The sequence below is a fragment of the Parasteatoda tepidariorum genome, chromosome 6 (assembly GCF_043381705.1).
Source record: "Parasteatoda tepidariorum isolate YZ-2023 chromosome 6, CAS_Ptep_4.0, whole genome shotgun sequence".
In the NCBI taxonomy this organism is placed as follows: Eukaryota; Metazoa; Arthropoda; class Arachnida; order Araneae; family Theridiidae; genus Parasteatoda; species Parasteatoda tepidariorum.
In genome coordinates, this window is record NC_092209.1 from 75,369,038 (window position 1) to 75,397,034 (window position 27,997).

The window sequence follows — 27,997 nt, forward strand, 5'->3', positions numbered from 1 at the left end:
ACTTGATAAAAATTTTATAGTTGCGTTGAACATGTGCATTGCTTAAGAAAATTGATTAATTGAATAAAATTCGATTTTTGTTTTGCGTTTTTTTAAATATAGTAATTATTAACTATACATTTGAGTGTTAAGAATTATAGAATTGCTAATATTTATAACAATATAACTGAATTTGTGTGGTCAGTAAAGTACTGGTAATTTTTATCGATGTGCTTTGGTAATAATTTTGGTAAAATTATGAATGAAATATAATTTTATAAAATATGATAAAACTTTTATCATGATACCTTAGAGCATGGCATAAAACCTAATGATTCGGTTAAATTTACTTTTCACTTTGGTATTTCTTACAACATGTGTGCTGATACTAAACTAAACTAAACTCAGTGGCGCGACAGCCCATAGAGGGCCAAGGCCTACTGCGCCCATCTCAGTTTTACTGACCTTGGGCTCTGGGGTGCAGGAGCAGATGTTCCGGTCAGGTGGTCAGCCAAGCACGAAACCCCCAGTGTTTAGTTCCCAAGAATGCTTGGTACTCATTTATCAACCCACTGAAGGGATGAAAGGCTGAGTCAACCTTTCCCCGCCCAAGGATCGAACCCAGGACCTGTGGCACGGTAGCGTGAAGCGCTACCACTCAGCCACCAGGCGTCACATGTGTGCTAATAAGAACTATAATTTTAAAAACCAGAATTTCTGGTACACCGTTACCATTTGAAACGAAAACTTACTAAATAAATGGTTTAAATACAATATATTTTAATTTTACAAATCACATTTAAAGGTTTCCTTTTGCAAGAAATGTCATTATAATACAAAACGGTAATTTTCCCAGTATTTTTTTCACCGTGCATGTGGGCAGAAATTACTTTCATTTGCAATTAAAAAAAATCATTCTAAGCATAAACATTTCATGTTTATTTTTAAGAATTTAAAATGTATGAAACTAAGAATCCTATTTTCCATGAACAAACAAAATTTAAATGAATTCTTCTGTACTATATTCCGGATATGCAATCTCAATAAACAGAAACGAAAAAAAAAACGTTTCATTTGCAATCAAGATTAATGTTCAATGCTTATTCAAAAGAATTCTTAAGACACAAAGACAACTATTGAAAGTTGTTTATTCACACAATCTAGGACTAGTTTCATTTTTCTCGTATACAAATATTTAAATAGCTATCTCAAACAAAAGTATAGTCAGTGATAATACATTACGAACATTCTCATTAATTATATTTCAAATTAACATATATTCTAGCATTGTTACTTTTGTTCAAAAAACACAACATGAATTCATGACAACAATCATCGTAGACGAGTAACTATTCTTTTTTTGTTTTTGTTTGAGAGGATTGTATAAATATTTAGGATGTAAATTTTTCAGGTTAATTATATTCCAGTGATTGTCCTAGATAACTAGATTTCAGCGTTTCTGTGGTGATGGTAATTAATGATAGCTAGAAAATCTTTGTAATAACAATTGGGTTAAGCTAATTTTTATGTCATAGTAGTTAAGGTTAAAAGGCAAAGGGCAAACAACTTCATTAATTGAGTTCTTGAAATTAAGTGAACAACTTCATTAACTTAGTTGTTTGCTACAGTAATTTGTTGCAGTTACAAGAGCAATAAGCCAACCTGAAAGGATGTTGATTTAATTAAAAGATATACATCATTTTATCAACGATATACTGTGAATTAAGTCTGGTAAAATTAGCGTGCTATATGGTAATGACATTTCTGGAGAAAAAAAAATTAGTTTATAATTCAAAATATATGGTTTTTAAACTATTGATTTGGTTATTTTGCTATACATATGGTAACAGTTTACCGGAAAATTTGGTTTTTAAAAGTACTGGTATCCACAAATTTAGTAAAAAATACAAAACTGAAAAGTTAATTTTACCGAATAAATAGTTTCTATGCTATGCTCTAAAGTATCATAATAAAATTGTCAAACTTTACCACAGTTACCAAATTTTATAACATATTTTGAAACTATATTTTATTGTTAATTTTGCCAAAATCATAACCAAAGATACTTCATTCATAAGTAAAGTTCTGAATATGTGATACCAAATCTGTTTTAACTCAATAAAACACGTTACGATCTTTCATGTGAATTATTTTATATTCCAATCTGTTGTCAATAAACAGAAATTGGTGACATAGAATAGCAGAGATTAGTGCACAAAGTACTGAATACGTGAAACCAAATCTGTTTTAACACAATAAAACACATTATACGATCTTTCATCGGAACAATTTTAGATTCCAATCTGTTGTCAATAAATAGAAATTGGTGACATAGAATAGCAGAGATTAGAGAACAAAGTACTGAATACGTGAAACCAAATCTGTTTTAACACAATAAAACACATTATACGATCTTTCATCGGAACAATTTTAGATTCCAATCTGTTGTCAATTAACAGAAATTGGTGACATAGAATAGCAGAGACTTGTGAGCGACGTAATGGGGTCAGTAGTATGTTTATAAAATATATAGAGACAGATAAATTTTTTATAGCCATGGATTATTTCAAAGTTTCACCTTAAAATCAAGAGTACCATTTCTTAAGATTATTACATATTGTAAAATAAGTGAGCGCAGAACGAAATATGCAAAATTAAATAAAGATACAATATTAAATTAAATTTGAGTTGTTCCTAGGTTTAGAGGCAATTTCAAAAACTTTATCTATTTTATTATTAAGTATTTTAGTTTTATAAAACAATCATTTGAACTTGAAGTATACTTTGAGCTTTTTCGAAAACTTTAGAAAACTCGTTCAAAAATAAATTTTTAACCAAATCGAAGTTGTTGAGAGGATTTGAAGTATTGTCAAATTGTTTCAAAACACTCTTGTGTTCTTTTAATGCTTAAGAGAGCATCGAAGTTGGAATTTCCTCATAAAATTGTTTTACATTTTTGAACATAAAACTAAGACTGTTTATGTCATCGAGAATATTTAGCTTTATCTTGTCGACTATCTATTGGGGCTGAATTTTAAAGTAGGGTAGATGGTATGAAATGAAATACAAGTTATTGTTTTCAGTTAAAAATAATATTTTTACCTTAAACAAATTTTTGACAAATAAACTTTAACTGTTTCATTGTTTTCAGTTTTTCATTCTTTTAAAATCTTTTGTTGTATTTCATTATCAAATTGCATTCAGAAAAACATAAGAGTGCAATTTTCTTGTTTTTTATTATTTTATTGTATTCAGAAGACATTGAATATTTCATTGTTTTATTTGTTTCATTAAATTCATTTGTTTTAACTGATTAATTGTAATTTATTGCTTAATTGTTTTATTTTATTCACAACATAAACTAAGTCTGATTATGTGATAGGTAAATTTTAACTTTATCTTGCCAATAATTTAATGATGAAGAATTAAACAATAAAGTAGACGTTATGAAATAAATTAAAGGTTAGTTTGTTCAATTAGAAATAATTTCTTATCTCAAACAAGTCTCAATGTTTCTTATATTTTCATTATTAAATTGCACTTAGAATATATTCAGAAGGTTTCTTGTTTTTTTATTTCTTAGATCACATTAATTGTTTCATTGTTGTCATTGTTTCATTGTATTAGTTTTCTTTGATTGTTGAATTGTTATTCATTGTTTCACTGTTTTTGTTTTATTTCATTCAATTTATGAAACTAAAACCAGTTATGTAATTGGAAATTTACAACTTTACCTGGTTAATGTTATGAAATAAAATACACGTTATTGTCTTTTGGAAAATAATTTTTTATATCATACAAATCTTAGAGTAATAAATTCTAATTGCTTCATTGTATTCAGTAGTTTGTTTATTTTATTCAATCTTTCCGTGTTTTTCCATGCTTCATTGTTTTTCTTCATTAAATTGCATTCAGAACGCATTAAATATTTCATTATTTTTATTGTTTCATTGTATTTATTTGCTTTCATTGTTGAATTGTTGTATATTGATTCATTGCTAAAAAGTTGTACATTTGCAATTTAAAAAATGTACATTTAATTCGATTTCTCGGGAGCCATTAACTGATTTTTCTCAAATTTTGTATTTTGCCATGCAAAATTACTTACTTTTAAATTATGTCAAATTTTGAATGCACCTTACAATTCAAAATTTTTCGACTATTATTAAATAAAGTAATAAATATGAACTGAAATTTATTTTTCCATAGAATTACCTTTGGATATAAGAGTTTCCTAATTATATGCAAAAAACATTTAATTAGCTTAACAGTACGAAATACGTAAAAAGTGAAATTAACATTAAGAGTCTAAACGTTGGATCGCTCTCCTAACAGAACTATGGGGACAGTATTTTCAGTTCTAGATGGATTCTAGATAGTTCTAGTTCTCAGAGATTCAGTTTCTAGAGAATCAAAAACATGAAATAATCTCGCTGTTAAAATCTTCATGTGATTGCGTAATGCATAAAGTAAACTTTTTTAGTTCCGAATAGAAAAATTTGCTGATACGCCTCAAGCAGCAAAATAACTCGGGCCCTCATTGAACCAATAATCACAAATCTTGGTTCAATGAGGATTCTAAGGGCTGTTATTTTTCGGATATTGGTCCTACATAGAATTATCTGATTCACCCGATATTTTCCAGCCAATTTACATCCAATATAGACCATATATAGAATTGCCAGGTTCACCCGATATTTTCAGCCAATATAGGCTCCATATCGGCCCCATAAAAGCTGATATTGGCCCTGTATAGGACCCATATTGAAGAAATCTAGACTTCTCAATGTTGATCCCTCCATACAGGACCCATATTGAGCCAATTTTGACCCAAACTGGAGCCAAAATGAAATTGTTGCTAGGAGTGATACGTGATACACCTTCATCAGTACACCCTTGTGAAAATTAATTGAAACAAACTCAATAAATTCAGAAAACTAAGAGAAAATGCTATTTTATTTAAATTTATACAAACTCAAAAATTTTTAGTATATAATATGGTCTCCACGAAACTTTGTTAACATTTGGACACGATTTGGCATGGATTCCACTAATTTTTTACAGTCATTTATAATATTTGTGTCCTTGTACCACACATGAATTAACGCCGTCATTAGCTTCTCCATAGTTGTACAGTCCATATTCAATAGGCGATTCTTGCATATGGCCCAAAGATTCTCAATTGGGTTGATATCCGGAGTGTTCCCTGGCCATTCCAATGTCTCAATTTGATTCTCAGACATGAATTTCTTGACAATTTTGGACGTATGGCAAGGAGCTAAATCCTGTTGAAACATCCCTGTTCCATCAGGGTATCGTTTCTTCAACTCTGGAACAACTTTTTTTACCCAGAATAGTAATGGACTGCTCCGAACGCACCACACCGTCAGTAGGCTGCAAAGGTCCAACCCCATTGTAACCGAAACAACCCCAAAACATCTTCTTTAAAAAACACGAAAAAAAAAAGTTTGTTTCAATTAATTTGCACAAGGGTGTAGGATAAAATGTCACACTGAGAAAAAAAAGGTGGTCAGAACTTTCTGAATATAATAAAATTTACCCTATTTCTAGTACTATGTGAACACCTAAAGTTCGGTTATAAATACTGAAGCACTTAGGTTATGATGGTGGTGAAATGAACAGTAAAACGGTATTTTTTATCATGATGCCTTAATGCATATCGTAAAAACCATTTACTTGCTTAAATTTGCTTTTCAGTATTGAATTTTTTACAAAATGTGTGTAATGAAAGAACTATAGTTCTGAAAACTCTTGAGAATTTCCAGTAAACCAATATACCATATGAACGAAAAATTATAATTGGAAGGGTTAAATATCGTAAAATTCGGTATTATTAATCATAATTGTATTTTCTTACCCAATATGTCATTGCCATACAATTCAGTAATTTTACCTGGATTTGTTTCCCGAAAAGATATTACAAAATATGACAATTTTCTTTAGTATTCTCTGTTCGTGTCATCATTGCCTGATTATCCTAATGATGACGTGTTATCGAAACGAGTATAATTTAAAAAAAAAGAAAATCTAATTTTATAATTTTTAAAAATTAATAAATCTCTGATTTTAAACATTAAATGGTCTCTGTTATTACTGTATTCAAAACTTCATGGCATGTCTTGTGTTCCTCCATAGAAAAAGTTTATCACTTAGTTTAAAATTTGGCGTAATAACTTGTGTCTGAATATATAAATACCAATTTTTATCCCTTTCTTTGAATGGGATAAAAATTGGTATAAAAATGATCTAAAATGTTTTAACTCTTTCTTTGAATTCTTTCTTTAATATTCTTTTATATGAGTTACAACTTTTATACATTTTTTTATTTTCTGAGGTACTCCGAATTAAGTGATTTTAGTGTCCTGTCTACCAAAAAAGTTGAAACATAACTCCTTAAAAACATTTTTATAATAAAAGATCGTTATTAAATCTAAGAAATATATGTTCGTAAACTACTTACTCGAGGCTAAATTACTACATGACAAAATTAAAAAAAAGAAAAAACGAATTATTCGATACACCTTACATTCATAAACTACTAGTTCAAAATTAACCTATTTAATGACAAAAAAAGTAATATTAATGGATAACTAATCAAATGCAAGTAAATGATAAAAGTCGCTTTAATAATGGTGTTCTGTAACAAGGATTATAACAAAAAATTCAGACATATCAGCACAATTCAAATTTTAAAAATCCATTCATTCAACACTGTTAGAAATTTCTCGAAAAAAATAATTAAATAAAAATTAGCTTAACTGTTATTTTTCCATATTCAAAGAAAACTGTCAACTAACTATGAATAAGGTGGTATTCAAACTGTTTACTTAGAGAAAAACAGTTTGTTAACAACTTTCATCTTATACGGTAAAGACTACAAGAACTTTATCGCACCAACTAAGAACACCTTCCAAAGCCACTTAGATCCTTGTAGCCGAATACATATTATAGCAGTGAGGGCTAGTCTATCAATCTCATGATCGATAGAACGGGGTCATGATCGATAGAACTGGGTTATGATCAATAGAACAGATAGATTGTCTCAGCGTTGACATCTTAATATTTCCTCCATTCTCTTCAACACATTAAGATTTTCCAGTGTCCTGCACTCTCCAATGCCCTTTACATAATGAAAAGCCTTGTTCCAATGTCCAGTTAAATTCTTTTTTTATGGTTTTGAAACCATGCTAGTTGTAAATTGTTAGAAAACCCGTATATTTTTGTAATTCATTATTTTATTACCATACTAGTTGTGAATGGTTATAAAACCCGTATATTTTTGTAATTCATTATTTTATTACCATACTAGTTGTAAATGGTTTCAAAACCATTAAAGTAAAAAAAGTTCTTTACCGTAAACCTTACGGTTAATTGATGGCTGTTTATTGTTGCATAGTTTCAGAATGCAAATTCTAACGGTGAATAAAACGAAAGAAAAAAATTTGGTTAGTTACTTTAAACAAAAATATGGTTTACAGAAGCAGTGATAGCTCAGGTCATAGAGCGTTCGCCTTCCAGGGAAGTTTACTGGGTTCGAGTCTCAGCGATGGCTGATCGATATCAATTCAGCATCCGGATTGTACCAACCACAGTGCTAATGCAAAATATCCTCTGTGGTCAGTATAAGAGTCCCCTTGTCGTCAGGCTAACCGTGGGATTTTTTCGGGGTTTTCTTCTCCATGAAAATGCGGGTTCCATCAAAAAGTCTTCCACGAAGGCAAATTCCTGCCAATACTCGATCCAGGAGTTCCCTTGTCTTTTGGATTGGGTTCAAAATTATAAAACTATGGAGTTGAATACTAGTAGACGTAAACCCAAAAAATTGAGTCGGCTGTTCAACGTTGGTTATAAAATAAAATATAAAATATGGTCAATGCTGACGTTTAAGTGTAAAATTATTTTACTGACATGTTTAGAAATATAACAACTTTATTTTTAAAATTCAATAGCTTTAAAATTTATATCATAATCTTCTGTTTTTTTGTTTTGATTCCAGACTCGATGAAGTTTCATTGAGATTTGATAAAGTATTAATTTACCATTTTTAATTTTTCCTTCTTTTTTTTCTAAGAAAAAAAAATAAGTAGCCTGCTTGAAGAGCCGATATGATAATTCGGAATAGTAATTAATGTTTGTAATTAATGTTTATTAGTCTTTCCTGCTGACATTTAAAACACTTCTGTTTGAAGATTATCAATTTAAATATCCATCTGTATATGCAAATTAGTTCGAACGAAGTAAAGAAGCGTAAATTATCGTTTTCCTTTAATCAGTTGTTTGTGCTTTGACAGTTTTCTTTTAAATGAAACCAAAACATTTATCATTTGTCACTTAAAATGGATGTTTTCCAATTCACCTTATTTATAATTTGAAATGCTGATTCGATTTTATTTGGACAATCTTCAATTTAAAAGGAAATAAACGATTTGTTAATGTTCTTTGTTGAGTGAGGATGACATAAATTATTCCAGATTTGTTATTATTCTAGTTGTTTCTAAAGAGTTTTATTTTATTTGATGGTAATTTTCATCGAGGAGAAAGAAAACTAATTATGTTCGATCACAGAATTTACAATAGAACTTTATTTTTTTTTAAAAAAAGAAACTAATCTGTTGGTAATTTTTTAAAGCGAGTTTCAAATATTATTAGCATATCTATTTTTATGCATTTCTAAAGGCATTTCTTTTTTTAAGATATTTTTGTTTAGATATTTAGCTTTCTAATTGTGTGCATTTTTTAGATATTTACTTCTTTAATTTTTTGCATCTTCTCAGGTCTTTATTTTTTTAATTGAGTGCAATCTTAGATATTTACTTTTTTTAATTAGTAGATTTTTTAAAATATTTATTATTTTTAATTTTGCAAATTTCTATTAGATATTTGCTTTTTAAATTTTGTACTTTTTCGATATTTACTTTTCTTTAATTTGGTATATTTTTTAGATATTTATTGGTTTAAAATTTGCACATTTTTAGATAATTACTGTTTTCATTTTTGTACACTTTTTAGACAATTACTCTTTTTTTTAAATTTCGTACAATTTTTAGATACATAAATTTTTAATTTTGTAAAATTTTTATATATTTGCCTTTTTAATTTCATAAATTTTTTAGATATTTACTTTTCTGATTTTGAAATTTTTCATATATTTATTTTTTACGGTTTTAAAACCATGCTAGTTGTAAATTGTTAATAAAACAGTATATTCATCGTTTTAGAATCATACTAGTACTATATCCAGTTCATTTAATTTTGTGTATTATTAACAATAAGAAATAAAATCTGGTAAAATTATTTAGTATATTGTATCTTGTTATAAAAAATGATAATATTTATTATAAAAATGAAAATATACTGTATTTAAACCATTCATTCGTTAAATTTTCCATTCAGACTGTAATAATTTTCCGTAAATTAGAATTTTTTCTTAAATTATAGTTCTTGTTACTACACATTAAGAAAAAAGTACTAAACTGAAAAGTAAATTAAACAGAATAAATGGTTTTAATGTCATACTCTGAAGTATCGTGACTGAATTTCGCCACATTTACCAGATTTTATCACATATTATAAAGCCATTTACTATAAATCTATAAATATATTTACTTAATGATTTAAAGATAATTATTTCAAATACAAAATTTGTATAATAGTTGCAAATGATAAGTCATGTACGTTTGTGAATTTCTTTTCGTTTATTTTCTTGGGAAAAAAAACATTACGGCTGTTTTTATGCTTGCATTTCAATTTTATATTAAAGATTTCGATATATACAGAGAAATACATTCTGGTAAAAAAAAGCATTAATTCTGGTTAATAAAAGTAAATTAGATAGTACTAGGAGGCTCCGCCCCCTGCTCGCTAACGCTCGCCAACCCCCGAGAATTGCTACGCAATCCTATGTGGTTCACGCCGTGAACCATGGCTCGCTGCGCTCGCTCGCCAATGAACACAATGTTCTAGCACAAAGACATAATATATTATCATCAAAGACATAGTATTTTATCATCAAAGACATAGTATTGTACTTATGTAGAAGAATTCTACCAATGTTCTTATTGGCTTTTAAAAAAGTATATTAGCTATTTAGATTGTACATGGTGAAAAAATCAAAACATTAGCTAAATAAGAAACATATTAGCAAAATAAATTATCAAATATTGCTTCACTAATATTCTGCATTTTAAAGCGTGAAAATTCAATGCATAAATAAACGCGAAATATAAAAAAATTCAATGCATTCAATACAAACACTTAAACGTTTTTTAGACGTTTAGGTAGCTCCCAGTAGAAAAATATCAATTCAACAGCGGCCTTTTAAAGCATTCTCACTTCAATTAATTAATTAATTCCTAATTGAGTTTAAATTAAATATTGTCATGTTTTTAGTGCATGAATCTGAATTGAACAACCTGATAATGCTCACTCTGGTTATTGTTATCTGGTTGCTCACTACGTGCTCTTGCGCGCCGAATCCAATCAATTAAAAATGAAAACTGTTGCCAGCGCGAGAAAAGAAATATCATCGGTTTTATTGATACATACATACATACGTACGTATTAGCGTTTTATATAATACTAGGAGGCTCCGCCCCCTGCTCGCTAACGCTCGCCAACCCCCGAGAATTGCTACGCAATCCTATGTGGTTCACGCCGTGAACCATGGCTCGCTGCGCTCGCTCGCCAATGAACACAATGTTCTAGCACAAAGACATAATATATTATCATCAAAGACATAGTATTTTATCATCAAAGACATAGTATTGTACTTATGTAGAAGAATTCTACCAATGTTCTTATTGGCTTTTAAAAAAGTATATTAGCTATTTAGATTGTACATGGTGAAAAAATCAAAACATTAGCTAAATAAGAAACATATTAGCAAAATAAATTATCAAATATTGCTTCACTAATATTCTGCATTTTAAAGCGTGAAAATTCAATGCATAAATAAACGCGAAATATAAAAAAATTCAATGCATTCAATACAAACACTTAAACGTTTTTTAGACGTTTAGGTAGCTCCCAGTAGAAAAATATCAATTCAACAGCGGCCTTTTAAAGCATTCTCACTTCAATTAATTAATTAATTCCTAATTGAGTTTAAATTAAATATTGTCATGTTTTTAGTGCATGAATCTGAATTGAACAACCTGATAATGCTCACTCTGGTTATTGTTATCTGGTTGCTCACTACGTGCTCTTGCGCGCCGAATCCAATCAATTAAAAATGAAAACTGTTGCCAGCGCGAGAAAAGAAATATCATCGGTTTTATTGATACATACATACATACGTACGTATTAGCGTTTTATATAATATAGATTTGAAACATTCATTTAGTAATCTTTCTGTTCCTATAGTAAGGGTAAACCGGAAATTCTGGTTTTCAAAATATTGATTCGTATTAGTATACATTATGTAAAAAATTTAAAACTGAAAAGTTAGTATAACCAAATAAATGGTTTTTATTCCATGCTCTAAAGTACCAAGCGAAAATTACTAAATTTTACCCCATTTTTATAAATTTTATCATTTAACATAAAAACCATATTTTATTCTTATTTTTTCCAAAATCATTACCAAAGCCTTTCGGTAAAAATTATTGAGATTTTTGGTGTTCCCGTAGATTCAGAAACACGATAATTTTTTCCATATTCTATAATTTTGAACATACTTTTTTTTCTCAGTGAACAATTCTTATTATTTTATGCATTATTAACTCTCATAACTAATTTTGCTTAATCCCTAAATATTTTCCCGATAACTAAATATTTATTTATGAACAACAATGTCATAATTTTCAATAATTAATTTAAATATTTTCATAAATAATGTCGAGATTGTTTTTTGTTTTTGTTTTAACAAACACTAAATTTATTAAATTTCTAACACTATGTGCTTATAGACCCCTATATATTTAATAGCTCCAGGAAATAAATTAAATTAGAAGGCGAAATGGATATTTTTTGGTGTTCCCTAAGAATCAGAAGCACAATAAGTTTTTCAATATTCGGTAGTTTCGACCATACTATTTTTCTCAGTGAACAATTCTTCTTATTTTATATATTATTAACGCTCATAACGATTTTTATTTGTTTCCTAAATATTTTCCGTATAACTGAATATTTATTTATGAACAACAATGTCATAATTTTCAATAATTTATTTAAATATCTTCATAAATAAATAATGTCCAGATTGTTTTTTTTTGCTAAAAAACACTAAATTCATTAAATTTCTAACACTATATGCTTATAGACGCCTATATATTTAATAGCTCCAGGAAATAAATTAAATTAGAAAGCGAAATGGATATTTTTTGGTGTTCCCTTAGAATCAGAAACACGATAAGTTTCTCAATACTCGGTAGTTTCGAACAAACTATTTTTCTCAGAGAACAATTATTATTATTTTATGTATTATGAGCACTCATAAATATTTTTAGTTAATCCCTAAATATTTTCCCGATAACTGAATATTTGTTTATGTACAACAATGTCATAATTTTTAAACGTTTATTTAAATATCTTCATAAATAAATAATGTCCAGATTGTTTTTTTTACGACCACTAAATTTTTTAAAGTAATAATACTATATGCTTATAAACATCAATATATTTAGTAGCTCCAAGAAATAAATAAAACTAGAAGTCAAAATGGCTCAAGATAAAAAATATAGGCAGACTTTTCTCCTCTCATACTCAATAAGTTTACTTTTTGCTCAATATGTTTACTTTCTTCCGTCATGACTAAAGTAAATATACATTTCAAATTTATATTTTTTGTGGCATAACTGGTATTTTTAAGAGTTATTTTGCGTCATGGAAAATATTTCAGAAAATATTTATTTTGTGAAAAATATGCATCTCTGGTATATATGTAGTGCAACGATAAATTCCGAGTATATTTATGACATTGTTTTTTTTTTTTTTTTTTTTTTTTTTTTTTTTTTTTTTTTTTTTTTTGTAATTTTTGTAGGAGTGTATACTAAAGTGTTTTACTAAATGCACGAAATTTTCTCCAGTAAAATGTGATTGCAAATATTATTACATTTTAATGATAATAAAATTTTCCCTTTAAATTAACTTATTATTGCATATAAACTGTATGGAAAAATCGAAATAATGTCAAGCAATTTTTTAAATAAAGCCTTTAAAAAATTTATTCGCATTAAAAATATAAAGTTGTCTTTAATTGCTGTTAATTAGGAAGTATTATCAGCATTCAATTTATAATTTAAAAGAATTATGTACTGTAAGAAGTACCCGATCAAAGTATGGTATAAAGAATAAGCATTTTGAGTGCACCATCAGGAAAATCTATTTTACCATAAAACTAATTTTTTCCATAGAATATTATGCCGTAATTTTAAACAGTAATACTTGTTTAATTACAGTAACTCAATGATTTTACGTAATTATCACATTAAAATTTACTGTAGATTAGTTTCTATTTCCGTAACATGTTCAAGTACTTTTTACCGTAATGTCATCCGAAATTTTTCACACACACACATATATACATATATATATATATNATAGATATATATAGATATATATAGATATATATATAATACCGGAACAGGTCCCCTAGTTCCATAATGCTTCATGCTTTAGTTGTAAATAATTGAAGAAAAAGCTGTCTTCCAGAAAATTCCTGCATAGGAACTATTATAAATAGTTATAACTAACTATTGTTAAAAAGTAAGTAAATAAATAGAATTTGAAAATTTCCTATGAGTGTCTTAGCGCGATCATAAAAGAACTACAATTATTCTGCTTTGTATTTTATTAGGTTGTGTCCTTTAACGACTGAACTTTTACGACTATTGCTTAACTGTGTTTAACGATTATACAAGAATTAACTCTGAACTAAACACTTTCAAGAAGAGGTTCACAGCTTTCAGTTGTTTAAATATCAGATGACACAGTAGATCTTGGATACCCATGAGAGGCGGGTTATTTCAGTGACTCCAATTTTCATGTATTTTCATGTATTCCAATTTTCATGTATTTATTTGCTTTTTCATATAAATACAAAACCTTTCTTTTTAAAATAATATAACACTTTATATGGAAGGGATACTGTTATAGAAAATGAAAAAAAAAACGCAATGCAATAAAATACTTGAAATGCACCTCCCATCTTTCTTAATAGCATTTCTCAAGAATTCTAAAGGCATACGACGAATTCATGACCTGGGCGAAATGTTCGATTTCACCACTTATCTCTACTAGGCTTTCGGTGATTTAACACATTACTTGGTGTAATATAATTTGAGAGTTGCTCAGTTTGGCTGTTCAATCTAATTCCTTTTTTTTACTGAAACTTCGTATTTTTTTTTATCGTATATTAATCAAGAATGACTTTTTTTAATCATTGTTTTTTACTGAAACTTCGTATTTTCTCTGATTCGTATTCGTATATTAATCAAGAATGATTTTTTTCAATCATTGTTTTTTACTGAAACTATGTATTTTCTCTGATTCGTAGTTTCATATTAATGAACAATAACGTTTCTTTAATCAGTTCATTTGGAGCCACGATGGCTCAGGAGATAGAGCGTTCGCCTTTCAATGAGGTGAACCGGGTTCGAATCCAGTGATGGCTGAGCAATGCGAATCCGCATCCGACTTGCATCGATCACAGTGCTGACGTGAAATATCCTTAGTAGCAGACGTATCATGGGTTAGAGTCCATTTGCCATCAGGCTAACCATGAGAGGTTCTCATGGTCTTCCTCTCTATGTAACACAAATGTGGGTTAGTTCCTTTAAAAAGTTATCCACGAAGGCAAAATTTCTCCCAATACTTGATCCAGGAGTTTTCTTGTCTTCTGGATTGGGTTCAAAATTACAAGGCTACGGAGTTGAACATTAGTAGTCGTAAATCCGAAAATTGGGTCGGCTGCTCAACGACGTTTGTAAAATCAAATCAAATCAAATCATTTCATTTCAATTAATTTTAAATATTTTTTTTTCTAAGAAATAAAAACCAGATTTAGATATTAACAAAATTATTAATTCGTGCAAAGAAAGAAATTCAGTATTTTTTTTAATTGTAAGAAGAACAATTTATGCAATTTAGACAGTTTAAATATTTCGGATAATTCCCTTTTGATAGCTAAAAATTTTTTTGTGATATTTATAATTTATAATTTTTATTTAATCTTCACTCACTTAAGTGTGAAAAAGTATTTTATAACTTTTCCTTTTAATAATATCGTTTATTAGTGTCAAATAAAATTCTATTCTAATAAACGATAACAAGAGAAAAGTTTAGGAAAAGTGCTTTAAGGTATCTTGATAAAATTACTCCATTTTATCACATTTATCAAATTTCATCATATATTGTGGAAGAATTTTTGATTGCTAATTTTACCAAAATCATAAAAAAATCAATTTTGGTAAAAATTACAGAGATTTTTGGCATTACCTTAGAGCCATAAACACAGTAAATTAAACCGTATTTTCTCATTTTTGACCATACTTTTTTCTGAATGTACAGTAGATAAAAAAGTTTTTTAACTTTAAATTCTTTAAAATGAATTTAATCATACCTTTTACATAACATCAAGGTAAGGTTATATAAATTTCAAAAAACCTAATTAAATCCTCGATTTTTAATGGAATAAGAAGGGTTTTATTTAATTCCAAATAATTAAAACTAATTTAATCTCTTCCTCTTAAAAGTATAAATAGAAGATTTCATGCTTTTTAAGTATTTAAAATCCATTTAATTGGCATTTTTTAATAGTGCAAAAATCATTATAAGCATTCTAGATTATTGCGTTTAATTATATGCTGTTGCACATTCAAAACTTACATGAAACGAGTGATAGATAAAAAGTCAATTTATGTATGTTTTAAATAGCATTAGTCAACCACAATATGAAAAAAAAAGTTGCAGAAAGTTTTTTATTACTTCCAGAAATATAAGTCTCGTAAACTTTTTAACACGGTACAATACGAGTCCTAAAGTTTTATGATCGCCATTATTTACAGAGTCTGAAATAATCTTCAATTAAGCTCAGGACGGAAAATAAAGTCACAAGAAAATTAAATTTGTTACCTTACTACCGTGAAAGAAAGCAAATAAAGAAAGAAAGATAATTCTCTTCTAATCCTGAGTAAAAATGTTTATGCTACGGGAGTAAATCAAAGTTGAATAGTTTCGTTTATTGCATGCTTACGCTTTCGTACAATTCGTTTTTTTCAGTTTATTTTCTTAATTGCTTTACCAAAACACATTAAAATCGCCTTAAAACATTTGTTACGTTTTTTTAAAATTCCGTTTACTTTAAATGAAATGAAATGGAAATGTCGATGGTATTAATCGATTTGTTAGTGTGAGATTTTTCATTTAAACTACTTTTGAATTTTCTCTTTTTAAAAGTACTTATTTCCTTAAAATTTGCTTGTTTTTTTTATTGGAGAAATGCTATAAATTATGAAATGTTTCTGGAATGTGATTTAAAAATAAATAATTTTGTTAGAATATAATTTATTTACTTTCAATTGTGATTTTTTTCACATGATATTACGTAATGACTGCACTGTAAGAAATTCCGGATCAAATTATGGTATAAAGTATTGGCACTTATCATCCGTATTTTATTTATCTATCGGCAACTATCAATACTATAAATTATAAAATGTTTCTGGAATGTAATTTGCAAATCAGGAATTATATTTGAATATGATTTATTTTCTTTTATTTGTGAATTTTTTACATGATGTTATGTAATGACTGATTTGCCAAAAATTCCAGATCAAATTATGTTATAAAACATCGGCACTTATCAAACGTATTTTATGTATCTATCGGCGAATAATATCAGCGAAATCATAAAATGTTTCTGGAATGCAGTTTGAAAGTAAAAAATTATCTTGGAATATAGTTTATTTACTTTTAATCGTGAATATTTTCACATGATGTTACGTAATGAATGCACAGTAAAAAATTCCGGATCAAAATATGCCATAAATTATCCGCATCTTATCTATCTATCGGCACTTATCTTCCGCTGCATCATCCGTAAAATCCATCTTTTAGTAAAATATTATACCGTAATTTTTGCCATACTATTTTTTTAAATAGAGAGATTCAGTGATTGTCTGATAATTATCACCAGGAAATTTACGGTATGTCAGATTTTTTGTTTCGTAAAATATTTCGGTAAAAATTTTTCGGATTTCATAGTATAAGGAACGGGGGTCCTGAGAGCCGGTACATCTTACAATAATATTATCCAGAATTATTTATATTTTTAACATATATTTTTAGAATCATTACCAAACAATGAAAAGAAAATATTATATATTATAAAGGTTCAAAAATGAACAATTATTACAGCAGGGAACGAAATATGCTTTTGAAATTATACGAGCAACTATCAAGGATGGCGAGATGAAAAGCATTAAAGCCAGTTTCCATGTGAGGAGATACTTTGAAGTTTTTTTAATAATCTCCTTTTAATTCGTATTCATTTATGTATATAATATGTAAATAATGTAAATATACATATATATATATATATATATATATATATATTAAGCTTCAGGAGAGCTAAAAAAAGAATGCTTTTTTATCACTATATTGAACTTTAAGTAATGCTAGAGCAAAGAATACCTTTTTTACAGATGATATTGAAGCCTTGAATAATTTTTCATCATACTGAAATTAGGGTTTGAATGTTTTTTCCCCATCATATTTAACTGTATTTGATTCTAAAGCATTGAATTTTTTTTAATCATATTTAACTTCATTTGATTCTGAAACATCGAATGTTGATTTTTCTATTCATTTAACTTCATTTTACTCTGAACATTGAATGTTTATTTTTCGACGTATTTAACCTCAGATGATTCTAAAGCATTGAACGTTTTTTCTTCTCATCATATTGCACTCCAGGTGGTTCTGAAGCANTATATATTTATATATATATATACGGAGAGAGAGGCAGAGAATTTCGATATATATTGTATATTTCCATACAAATGCAGTCAAACCCCGCTATAGTGAACCTTCAAGGAACCGAAATTTCGGTTCACTATAACCGGGAGTTCACTATATCCGTTACGCAGGCAATTTCACTAATGGTTCCCAAACTCCTCCCTTTTATTGCATTATATTCGTATAAATGACTGAAAAATATTATGCATGTAGTAGCAAAAATTGTGTTATTTTTCTTCACTCTTCGTCTTGCGTACAAATAAAAATTAGTAATCTTTAGCTGATGAGCAATCCTCAACATCAGATATGGAAACACTTCCCGACTCTCAGATAATTTTTCCTGAATTTCTGTTATTTCGCTTTTTAAACCTGTCTAACCTGCCATTCGAGCACATAAAAGTAGTTTCTATTAATGGTTTTATAAATCGTTATATGTATTTATTTTGAAGTAGAAAGTTCAAAATTATAACAAAGAAAATGGGGGGGGGGAATCAGTCGAAGACAGAAAAAAGTTCATTATATCCAACTTTCTCACTTTTTTGGTTCACTATATCCACTAAAAATAACATTATACGTGTATAGCAAGGCACGGGATCGAGCATTTCTTTCACTATATCCGGGAGTTCACTATCAGCCGTGTTCACTATAGCGGGGTTTGACTGTATATATAATTTTGATGTATGCATTTCTTGTATAAAAATGATTTTGTATGCCTCCTTTGCAATATTGTTGCATATTTAAAGATAAACAATAATCTGCAAAATAAATATTTAACCTATAATTTGGCATTCATGTACGAACAAAGGCTTTCTGAAAGCAATTATGCTTTCAGAATATTTCCATTATAGCTTCAGACAACCATGTTTTGATAAATTGAATATTTTAATCTAATTGAAAAAGTCAGTGAAACATATAGGATATCTACTTCACAAATTTCCACCGAATAATTTGGAAGATACTGTATAGTTATAAAGGATCGAAAACCTTACATTATAGTAAATATTTCAATGTAAATCAAACGTCGGTAATTATCAGTACTCGAATATGCTAGTAGCTGTTCGCAATAATGTATTAGGTAGCACGTAATTTTCTCATGACATTTAGTTGAGGGATGAATTGTTATGAAGTAATATTTGTGAAGTAATTAATTTTCTGTTATTTTTTAAATGAGGATTATAAAATTAAATGAATAAATATTTTTTAATTAAAGAAAGAAAACTGAAAAAAATATGAAGCAGAAAAATTAGTACGCTTATTTACTAACAGACCTCTTAAGAAATCTTAGATTTTAGGTTAAATTTTTGATTTCCCCTTTCTCAATTTATTTTTCAAAGATTTTCAAAGCTTTTTCAAAGCAGTAAAAAACATGTTTTAATATCTTTACACTTAAGGCTTAGCATAATTTAATTAATATATATCGTTTTGCACATTTGTATGTTTGCGCTTTATAGCTAGAAAGTAACTAAAATTTTTATTATCAAACTTTAAAAAAATAAAAATTATCTTTTTAAGCTATTGCCTAATTGGCGAAATTTGGATGAAAACCTTTAAATCAATGATTCATTTCAAAATTTTTAATATTTTTAAGAGCTTAGATTATGCAGATATGAAGTAAATTTTTTAAGTGTTCAAAACGTAGACCACAAATGTTTTTTTTTTCTACAAAATTAACACTTTCAAAAGCTGTTTTAGAAGTCATTTTACCATATTTTCATCGTAGAAGTAAGTTTAACTATATAATTTTCAATTCACCTCATAGCTGCGATTAGAAAATTTACATGAATTTTTCTTATCGTGTGAATTTACTAATCGATATAGCGCTTAGTTGATATATTAGAGATAAGCAAATTCATAAGATTTTTATCGAATGATTTTCATTAATCGATGGTTTAGTTGTCAACTCACATTCAAAGGCGACTATTCTTCAAAAATTTCCCCACGAAGGCTAGTTTGTCCCAATGCTGGATTAAGGAGTTTCCTTGTCTTCTGGGTTGTGCTTAAAATTACAAGGCTACGGAGTTGTATATTGATGATCGTAAACTCATAATTAGGTAGACTGCTCAAAACCTCCTATAAACAAACAAGCGAATCTATAATACAGCATACTTGATTATTTATGTGATTTCAAGAGGAATATGTCGAGTTATCGCCTTATTGGAATTTCATTCTTAAAAGTTTAGACATTTTAATCATTGTAATTTTTCCACATTTTATATTCTTAATGCTTTCCATAGTTTGCTTATACTCACACGTACAAAGTCCATTATCGAAAAAGAATTTAAAGTGGGTATTGACTTCCGACCTTTAAATAGAATTGACCAGTCAAACTTTAAACCGAATTTTTACCTTTGCAGCCTAACGAAATCATCGACAGAATGAAAAATAACTTCCCATTGAATTGCGCCGAAATAAATGACATCATTTTCACACTTCTAGACTGGCACTTTAATTCAATGGGAGGTATAGAAAATTCAATCAAGTATGTGGCGACCAAAAATAATTTCTATCTCTCTTTTCCTGTCGCACCCAGCTGTCAAGGGTTACAGTAAATTGATAGGTTAACTGAGATTGTCTCTTTCTAATGCCATTTATGATTTATGACCGTAATTACATCACTGAGTTTATTTCTTAGTTCATTGGCTCGGTTACTGACTTAATAAAGCTACAGAAGTTTAATGGAGTGTAAGTTCCAGCGCAAGTCTTTTACACGCTTTAAAGAAAACAGTGCCAAGTGAAACATCATGACATTTTGGTACAAAGCAAAACTGTTTCTATGGAGTTTGTGGCGTTGAATAGGAATATGTAATTCGTTTTTAATAAAGGGAATTTTAAATTATTCAAAAGTTACTCTCCTTTCACGCCAAATAAATAACTTTTTTTGTTGCAAAACAACAAGGAACAGACCGTAGTCGCTACTGTGTCCCGATGGTGCAATGGAAAAATCATCTGATCTTTATATGTCCGTTAAATTTTGTTTTCTAAATTATCCATTTTTTTTACGGCTTTCTTGACTTAATCTGGAGAACTAACCAGTTTTTGTAGTAAAACAACAAGGAACAGACTGCAGTTGGTTGTGTGTCCCGATTGTGCAATTGAAAAAATCTGATCTTTGCATGCGTGACATTTAAATTTTGTGCCCGTTAAATTTTTTTTATCCAATTTTTTATCCTTAACTATCCAATTTTTTACGACTTCTTTGATTTAATCTGGTGAACTAACCAATCTGGACGCGAGACGTTACTTTTTACTTTTCTTGACTGACACTTTAATTCATTTTAGAGGCATAATATATTCAATCAAATGTGTCTCTACCAAATAAGCAGTTTCTACCTCTTTTTTTTATATAGAACTCTGCTATCAAAAGTTAGTGTGAATCTATAGGCTATCTGAAATTGTCTCTTTCTTACTTCATTTATTTATGGTCCCAATAAAATCAACTGATCTTTTAATCTATTTCAATGTTATTAAATTTAAAAAAAAACTGCACAAGCTTATCGAAATATGGCTATAATGTAAGTATTTTACCCTATAATAAAACGAAAAAAAATTGCATCTATTCTTAACATAAAATTTTCGTTGTTGTGCAAGAGGAATATAAAATGCACATATCATAGTGAAAATGGCAACAACATGAAGAAATTTTCGGAAATTAACAAAATTTATTCCACATGTTACTGAGAGTAATACGAATGAATGATCAAATTTACAAGACAAAAAAATAACGTATGTAATCAGTGTTTTGCACGTGCTCCACGCTGAGTGATTAGAGCCTATACACGTCAAGGCATTGAATCATACAGCTTCTGAATGTAATTCATAGGAATGACATTCCATATGGTTTTGACTTGATGCCAGAGTTCAATTTGACTGCCTCGCTGATAAAAGAAATCCCAGTCACGCTCAATGTGTGGCATATCCAGGGATTAAGTAGTCTATAGAAGAAGCGGAACCTGTCTATCTCTGAAGAAGTGATCTGCTGTCTTTGAAACATATGCACCGTCATTATTATTCTAAAATACCACGGAATTTACAATTTCCCTCATACAGCGATCACTGTTGCGTTAGATGGGATAAACAATTATACCTAATAGCTCCCCACACCATAATGCCAAGCGCTTGTACGGTATGATGCTGAATACACTGTGGGAATAGACGATTTTCTCTGTAACCTCTACCCCCGTACTCTTCCATTGTACTCCATATTCTAGCGTGATTCATCAGAGAAAACAATTTGTTTTCACGGGGTATGCTATGCATTGTATTGCTAAACCCATTAAAATTGGAGGAGCCAGTGGCTCAGTATGATCAAGGAATCTTGCATAGAGAAACCCTTGTACGCAGTTGATGATGCAGCAGACTGCGACAACCATGAAGCTAGACTTCAAAACACCAAGATTGCTCCAAGGTTGTGCTAATACACGGAAGGACGATGTAGGGTTCGTCACCATCATGGAGGATAAAGTGTCTGTCATCCCGTGCTGTTGTGCTATTGCGTGTCTCATAGCCATCGTTTCGCTTTATTCATTTCACCTGTGTCCATTTTTTCCACCCAAAAAAAACCCATCACTGTTGTAGCGTTGCATTGTATGGGAGCTTTAATTTCCGGATACGAACATTCAACCCCGCCTACCGATGATGCGGCCTCCCACGAAGTATGTTCCCGCAGTGGTCTGATCGTTAAGACACGGTTCCCAGCAGATCACCAAAGTCAAGCATCACTGGTTGTGGTCAGTGTGCGGGTGGGTGACCACTTGTATAAGTCTGCGTAGGAATAGAGGGTGTGGGGTATTGGTCCTCGTTAAACTGTTCTACCGTAAAGTGCTCGATTTCGAGCGCAAGTCGTTGGATTACCGAAGCGGGGTTGCCATCCCCACTGCAGAGAATCGAAATTGTGGTGGCGGTCATCGGATCATCCTCAGAGATGTGTCCCAGACCGACGCCAATAGCCCATTGTGCAGCTGTAGTGCGACGTAAAGGAACTGCAACTACAACAACCTGCGAAGTACGTACTAATTAATAAGCATATCCCTCGAACCATTTTGACCGAGTCCTAGTACATAAAAATCTGATAATTAGATCAAAAGTTATTTGATATGTTTAATTTCCTTATTTTACACCTATGAATAAAGTGTATATAAACAAAACAAGTGTGTATAATTATTTGATATAAAAGCCACTTTTATATACAATTTTATGTATTTTGCATTGAATATTTCTAGTAAAAGGATTCAAATGGATTAGAATAGTAAAAACACACACACACACGCTTAAACAAAAACTGAAAACTTTTTATTCCCAGTAGTATAAATGTGCACGTTCAACTTTTTTTAAAAGAAAAGAGAGAAATAAAAGAAATAAAATGCCTCTTTCAATATTAGAAGAACAAAGAAAGCTGGAAATCCTTTTAAGAAACGGACGAGAAAAGTTGAAAATGTCTTATGATTTCATAAAGTAGTATGTTGAATTATTAAAAAAGCAAACAACTGTTTCGAGAATCAATAAAAAATATAGTACATTCAAGTAAACTATACCGAAAATAGCTACCATAAAGCTTTATAAATAATTCTATTGTAGTAAATTATTGTAAGTCGTGTTGAAATTTTTATTAGATATTCTATATTAAAGCTAATGCTTATCTTAGAATATATTCGAATCTCTTTTTAGATAAACTTTAGGAAGTGTTAGTGAAGTTCTTACTGAAGTTAGATAGCGAAATATAATTTAAGTTTAGCAGTTTTTTTCCCTTTTTTCAATGCAAACTTTGGAGCCTTGTTAATCTTCGAACTACAGAGGAAACAATCACATCGTCATTAGGCATTTTTCCAAAATTGGAGCTTTAATGAATTTCTAAATAAAATAATAGAAAAAATAACGATTTACAAATTTGGAATTGGTACTGTGATAAGTTTCTGATTAATTCATAATTTCCTAAAATTGAGTTTTGTAAATTTCCTGAATATAACAGCTGGAGTCACGGTGGCTCAGTGAATAAAGGTTCGTCTCCCAATGAGGAGACCGAGATTCAAATAATAACGTTAGCTACGTGATAGGTGGTTGTTTGAATTATTCTCCGGGCTCGCACCTACCACAATGCTGACCTAAAATATCCTCAATGGTTGTCGGACCATGAGTTACAATCTCTTTGGCGTCGGATTAATTATGACAGGTTATCGTGATTTTTCTCTTCGCGTAACGCAAATGTAGGTTAGTTCCAATAAAACGTCATCCCCGAAGCCAAGCATGTCCCAATACTTGATTTGGGAGCTTCTTTGTCTTCTGGTTTGGTTTCAAAATTATAAGGCTATGGATTTGAACGTTGATAATCGTAAACTCAGAATGAGGTCGGTTGCTCAATACCGATTATAAAATATAACATAAAAATACTTAGATAATAATTGTTCTCCAGAAATTAGGCAATTTTTGAACAATAAGCCTTGGAAAATACTCGATCAAAAACAAGAATGCAAATTGTTTGGTTTAGAAACTTGTCAGGGGCTCCGGGGAGCATAGTTTAATGAACTCAAAAACTTGTTCTTGGTATCCAAGTTTACTGCATCAAAATAATAATACATAAAAAGAATATTACGCAAAAAAAATATTACGTTTAAATAATATTACATACAAATACATAATACATACAATAGATAATAATACAAAATAATCACACATTAATAACTCAATTTTCAATACATTTAAATAGGCTTACGTTGTTATCTTACATCATTTAGTAATATAATAATTATTAAATAGGTCATTTTCGAAGTGTGTACTCGAAATTTATTTTTCGGACATTTCATCATGAGGACATTTTCTTAAATAATTTTGAAAGATAGTAAGATTTTTATGACTCTAAGAATTACAAGACTTTTGATAAATTTAGTGAGATTTTGCAAACCTAAAATTTTTCTTACTTGAACAAGAGTTTTTTTTAAACAAAATATATTTCATTTTTATAAAGAGAACAAATAATGCTGTATTTGAGATTTCATTTTGAATCGTTTTAAAAGGTATTTATGCTTTATGATATATAGGGATTTTTGTATTAAAATTTCATAATTATTTCTCAAATGTAGCTTGTCAAAATGCATCTGGACGCTCCCATATTTGAGAACTCTATATTAAAGAGCTTAAGTTTTCAAAACACTTTATTTTTAATTTTATCTAAAGTAATACATTAATTGGAAATTATTCTGCAAGCACTACCGTGCAATTCAGAGCTGATTATATTCTTTTTCTCAATATAATTTCTATTTCGAAGTCTTTAGGTTTTTCTCAACTCCGTAAATTTAAACATACAGGAATAGAAACTTGATAAAACAATTGGCAAAAATTCTTATTTCAATTAACTTGGACACTGGTCATCAAATTTCAATTAACCCAGCACTTTGCAACTACAACTCAGTGCTTTAATCGCAAACCCATTGCGAATAATTGATTTTACAATTTTAAAAAGTAAAAAAAAAATTCTTATTAAGTTATTCCTAAATTTTTAGAATACAAATAATTTAAACAGAACAGTTTATTATTTTTTTAAAAAATTTGTTAAAACCAGACATATTTAAACAAACCTGGGAAAAAAGAGAGACAGGAAAATTTACTCAAATAAAAGGTCCGAACCATTATCATAATTAATAAAATTTTAAGTAACAACAGAAAAAAACTTAGCTGCAATTTTAATTTATGCAATTTGAATATAAATTAAGCGGTTCAGAATTAAGTATTAAAAATATAAAACTACTCATTTTTATTTAAGTTTTAGAGCATAGAAACTAACACTATTTTGGTAAATATGAGAGAATTTTACATAAAACAAATTAATCTTTTTAAATTTGTTCAACAATAATTTTTAATATAATTAAATTTCTCCTTCAATTTTGTTATATGAAGATCAACACTAACTGTAAAAATGAATCGTATTTTATGTATGAAATAGCTAAAATATTTTTAATTTTTATATTTTTTTTTATCTTGACACGCACGCAACACGATGAAACATACGGAAATTAATGAAGGCAGAGAAACATTTGAGACATAATAAATTTAAAACTTTTTTTAATAGCAAATTTAATTAGATTAACAATTCAGAAATCTTCCAATATTAAATAACTTATGAATTTATTTGCATAAAAAGCAACACTGATTTCGTATAAAGGAAGCAGCTTTATAATTAATAATTTTTAATTTTGTTTAATATTTATGTTTGACGCATTGCAGACGCCAACTGCAGAAAAAGATAATAAAAACCAAAAATATTAACATAATCAGTAAATTTTATTAATAAACGCAAACAAGATTATGAAATTTTAGAAACACAAAATCAATAAGACTCATTTTTATCACAAAATTTATTACAATCATATAATTTTCGTTTCAATTATTATTGAAACTTACATTATATGACTGTTAATCTTTTTTATCTTCTTGTAAAACGTAATCAATACTAATAAATTATTCAAAATTTTAAAAAAAGTTCAAACATACTTAATTTTGATATGTGTAAAGTTATCTCGATATTATGTAACAAAAACCTAAGAACGATTTGACACTTATTTTTAAAACTTGGCTTCAATATTAAGTATGAATTTTTTGTACAAAATGGAACACTGCTGCGTGGTTTGAACTAACAAAAATTAGGTACTACACTTTTTTTGCAGGGATAGGGACTGAGTGACAAGGGACCTCAGTGCTTTTCTTCTAAAGAATTTTTTTTTTCAGGCATGGAATTAGAAACAGAAATGGCATTGCGAAGATAATGGTTAATGGGCCGTCAAATGGTTTTCCTGGAAAGATTTTAAGGTTAGATGATCACAACTTCGGCAAGGATAAGTAATGCAGTCTTTTTAAGTGGTCAGACTAGATCATTGATGAAGCAACTATCAACTACTACAGGTTGAAGCTGAAATAAAATATACTATCAGTAGTATGCCTTTGACCCTTTACACCTCATTCTGCTAAGCGTTATTGTTCTTCCCAGGAAAGAAAAAAATCATCAGAAAAAATCTTCTCTCTTCTTTCAATTTTAAGGGAAGAGGAATCTAAATTTGAGACTAAAAATTAGAAATTTTGATTTTAGCAGTTCCTTTTTCTAAAATTATTTTTTTAAAAAAAGATAAGAAATAATAGATTTTAAATTACCCTAATTTAAAAAAAATGTGATCCCTAAGTAAGCTCCCCCCCTTCTTGACCATCGGGGACTAGGGGCAACACCCCGACTGCTCCGGCATAATTATAGCCCTGGGATTGTGTGGTTATAAGAACTATATTACTGATAACTAAAATATTCGTTGAACCATTACCAAATGAACCGGAAATATGACAAAATTAATGGTTTATTTCCTTTTTATTTACCAGATTTTATAAACCAGAATGATATTATTTTTGTACCTGAAATGTCATTAACATTCAGCATAGTATCAAATTTAGAAGTTATTAATTATTTCATTTTTTGCTCCATTTAGATCGATGGTATTGGTATCAACAAGCAAAAAATCAGCTGCTTAGAAACTTGGAGGATGACAGGAACTACAATGTTGCCAGAAACATTATTCTTTTTATAGGGGATGGAATGGGCATGACAACAGTCACAACTGCCAGAATACTCCGTGGACAAAAACGGGGTCAAACAGGGGAGGAAAATGAGCTGGCGTTTGACAAGTTTGGTTACATTGCTCTTGCGAAAGTAAGAACAATATTATTCTGTTTGATTATCTAGTGTTTTGTGGAGATGCTATTTTGTATTTCTTATAGTAAGATACGCATGTGGTTTAGCAAAATATGAACAAAAATAATTATGATTCTTAATTATCTAAAATTGACCAATCAATTTACTAATCATAACTATAAATCATGAATCATAATTATAAAAACCTCTTAAATATTGAAAACCATGAAAAATATCCGGGTGGTTCAGATGATTAATAGTTTATCACCCAAACAGTTGATCCAGATTGAAAAATCCCGAAGATAGCTGATGATACTAATTCCAGCTTGTACTGACCATTGCTGATATTGCGATCTGGCTAACCATGAAAGGTTTTAAAGA

At 29.1% G+C, this 27,997-nt stretch overlaps 1 protein-coding gene across 1 annotated transcript in view; it reads left to right on the forward strand.

Moving 5' to 3' along the window:
- The window catches only part of LOC107454222 (alkaline phosphatase, tissue-nonspecific isozyme-like), a 131,471-nt gene that overhangs the window by 73,666 nt on the left and 29,808 nt on the right, over window positions 1–27,997 (forward strand). Inside the window, exon 2 of the mRNA XM_016071333.3 lies at window positions 27,414–27,634. Within this exon, the coding sequence (XP_015926819.1) occupies window positions 27,414–27,634 (221 nt within the window). The remainder of the gene's footprint in view (window positions 1–27,413; window positions 27,635–27,997) is intronic.